Source organism: Numida meleagris, unplaced genomic scaffold (assembly GCF_002078875.1).
Source record: "Numida meleagris isolate 19003 breed g44 Domestic line unplaced genomic scaffold, NumMel1.0 unplaced_Scaffold347, whole genome shotgun sequence".
Taxonomy (NCBI): domain Eukaryota; kingdom Metazoa; phylum Chordata; class Aves; order Galliformes; family Numididae; genus Numida; species Numida meleagris.
In genome coordinates this window covers 57,940-60,982 of record NW_018364573.1, presented here as the reverse complement: position 1 = coordinate 60,982, position 3,043 = coordinate 57,940, and the positions used below count along the sequence as shown (strand labels likewise).

Below are 3,043 nucleotides of genomic sequence, written 5' to 3'. Positions count from 1 at the left end.
CCACTGAGGCCACTGAGTCCAACCATCAGGGCTGGCCCAGAGCTCCCTGGGGTCTCGGCGCTGGTACGGCTGCGGCTCAGCGCCACGCAGGGCGCCAGGAGATTCCACCGCAGCACGAAGGCGAGACGTGAGCGGGGGCTGCTGCAAAAAGAACAGCCCCCACCCCGCGGCTCTGCCCGTGGTCGGCTCCCGGTGCAGCTGCTGTGCTGGCAGCACGCCCGGCTCAGCACAGCACAGCGCAGCGCAGCACGGCACGGCGCGGCGCAGCTCGCTGCAGGACGCGGCCCGTGGGCGCAGGTAGCGGTGGCACGCGCCGTGTCCCCACAGCTCGGGGTTATTTTTAACGCCTGAGCTCAGCCGCGTTCCCAACCCGGGGCCAGGAACGCCGCGTTGTGCAACCGGCCGCCGCCGTGGCCACCGGGAGCTGGCAGCCGGGAAGCGCCGCGCGCTATAAAAAGCACATGTGCCTTAGTGGGCTGTTAACTGCCATCTGCTCTCAATCTGCAGCCTCCGGGGCTGCGCCGCGCTCACTTTCTCCGCTGTTGGGATGCAGACTCCTGGGTGGGGTCCTGGAAAAACCCACGGAACCGCGAGCGGCTGCGGGACGCGGTGCTGTGGCTCTGTGCCCGGGCTCCCCCCCCCCTTCCTCCCCCCCACAGCAGCTCTGACATGTGCAGAGCTCCGAGCTGGCGCAGCGCAACGCTCCGGAGCAGCTCCAGCAGCGCCGAAGCGTTTGGCGACGCCGCGGTGCGCGGCGCGGGGTCGTACCTGATGCCAACCACTGCCCGCTGGGGGAGACGCTGAGGCAGCGCACCAGGCTGCTGTGCCCGCGGTACACCTGGGGGAGGAAGGGGAAAAGAAGGAGCGTGAGGGTCTGCAGAGACCATCCCCCCCCCCAGCTCTGCGGCACCCAGCTCGTGGCACGGCGCACCCACAGCCCCCCGGCTCTGCAGAGCCGCTTACCAGCGCCTGCGTGGTGGGGAAGGGCTGCAGGTCCCGCGGCTTCGGCAGCTTCGGGATCAGGTCCTCGGGATCCACGTTCACCTGCGAGAGGCAGAGTGGGATGGGGCCCAGAGCTCCGTCTCAACGCTGCGTGCACCACCGTGATCCGGCACACGGCGCACCGGGGATGGGAGCACACCTCCCATCCCCGCTCTGTGCGTCCCCCGGAACACATGGGTGGGGGATTTGGGGTCGGGGAGGCTCTCACCCTCATCTTCCTCTGCCGTGGGCAGAGATAGAGGTCGAGGCAGCGCTCGAAGCGCTCCTGGATGAAGCGGGGATACGCCGGCACGGCGCGCAGGCAGCGGTACTGCTGCGGCACGAAGTTCAGCCGCCGCTCGGCCGGCTCCTGCTGCTCCCACGCCAGCTTCTGCAGGGGAGCAATGGGGTCAGTGGGGCGGGATGGGGCTCGGGTGGTTTCCTGCCCGCAGCCGGGCCCCCTACCTCTTCCTCGCTGAGCAGGTACTCGGGAGGAGGGTTGTAGGACTCCTCGTGCCCCGGCAGCTTCATCTTGGGGGCCGGGACGTGCATCTTGTGGCGGCCGAGGATGGAGTTGGGGTCCTCGTGAGCCCAGAGGTCGTAGTACGTTGGGGTGTCCTCCTTGGGCTTGCGGGGTTTGATCCAGCCCATCTTGATGGCGTGGACCAGCTTGGAGACCTGCGGGATGGGGACAGGTCAGTCCCGGGGCCGCCAGGACACGGTGCGTATGGGGAAGATACAGGATGTGAGGATGGGAAGTGATGCCCCGAGCACGGCTCTGCCCCCCAAGGGGGTGTGGGGCCACACAGGACTGGGGGGGTTGGCACGGGATGCACAGGAGCTGCTGCCATGGGGATGGTGGTGGGTGTGGGTGTGCTATGGCGGGAACAGGAGCGCTGTAGAACGCTCAGTGTTATGCTCCCAGCCCCATGGTGCTCCCCCTGTCACCTTCTCCTTCTCAATGAGGGATGGGATGAAGCTCCGCTTGTCCGCCGGGCGATTGGTCACCGGGTGGATCATGACCTCGTGGGTGAAGAAGTCGATGGCCGGCTGTGGAGACACACAGAGCCACTGTGCTACCCCTGCCCTGACCAGACCCCACTCCGCACCACCCGGGAACGCCATGACCCACCTCGTAGGGATTGAAGTGCACATCCCCAAACTGCCCTTTCTGGAGCCGATGCACCAGGTCCACCTGCTCGTCCGTCAGCTTTATGTCTGCACCCGTCATCTTGTCCTGGACCGTTCGCCTGCGGGGAGTGAGGCAGAGGTCAGGCTCTGGAAAGGAGCTCTGCGGAGAAGGACCTGGAGGTCCTGGTTGGCCAATGGTTGGCCAAAAGTTGGCCAGCAGTTGGCCAATGGTTGACAAATGGTTGACCAACGGTTGGCCAACACTTGACCAATGGTTGACAAATGGTTGGCCAGCAACTGACCAATGGTTGACAAACAGTTGACCAAAGGTTGACCAACAGTTGACCAGCAGTTGACCAGAGGCTGACCATGAGCCAGCAGTGAGCCCTGGTGGCCAAGAAGGCCAATGGTGGCCAACCAGCTGACCACAAGCCAGAAGAAAGCCCTGGTGGCCAAGAGGGCCAATGGGAACATGGGGTGCATTGAACAGAGTACAGCCAGCAGGGTGAGGGAGATGCTCCCCACTCTGCTCTGCCCTGGGGGGCCATAGCTGGAGCGCCGGGAGGCGCTCCCTGGAGGTGTGCCCATGGATGTGGTCCTGGGCAGCCTGAGCTGGTGGGGGGCTCCCAGCCCACAGTAGGGGTGGGACTGTGGGTCCCTTCCAACCCAAACATCTCATGGCTCTATGATGCTCACCAGTAGTCAGGGTTCTCCATCTTCTCCAGGAACTTGTCCAGCTCGTCCTTGTTGCGGATGGGTTTGTAGATCCTCTTGCCATCCAGGTCGTAGCCGATGTGCGGGAAGTCCTGGTACCACTCCATGGGGATGTTGCCCACCGTGTTGCGGATGTCCTGGAGCAGGGAGAACGAAGCAGGGTGAGGGGAGGGTCTGGGGTCCGCACGCGGTCACAGGTCCAGGGTGAGAGCAGCCA

The 3,043-nt window shown here is 65.2% G+C and overlaps 1 protein-coding gene across 1 annotated transcript in view; it reads right to left on the bottom strand.

Annotated features, from left to right (window-relative positions):
- Window positions 1–2,963, bottom strand: part of BOP1 (block of proliferation 1) — a gene marked incomplete at its 5' end in the record, with an annotated part of 6,118 nt that extends 3,155 nt beyond the window's left edge. The window contains 7 exon segments of the mRNA XM_021383136.1: window positions 769–838; window positions 964–1,044; window positions 1,211–1,372; window positions 1,447–1,659; window positions 1,930–2,031; window positions 2,114–2,231; window positions 2,809–2,963. Of these exon segments, the coding sequence (XP_021238811.1) occupies window positions 769–838; window positions 964–1,044; window positions 1,211–1,372; window positions 1,447–1,659; window positions 1,930–2,031; window positions 2,114–2,231; window positions 2,809–2,963 (901 nt within the window).
- Window positions 2,964–3,043: the final 80 nt, after the last annotated feature.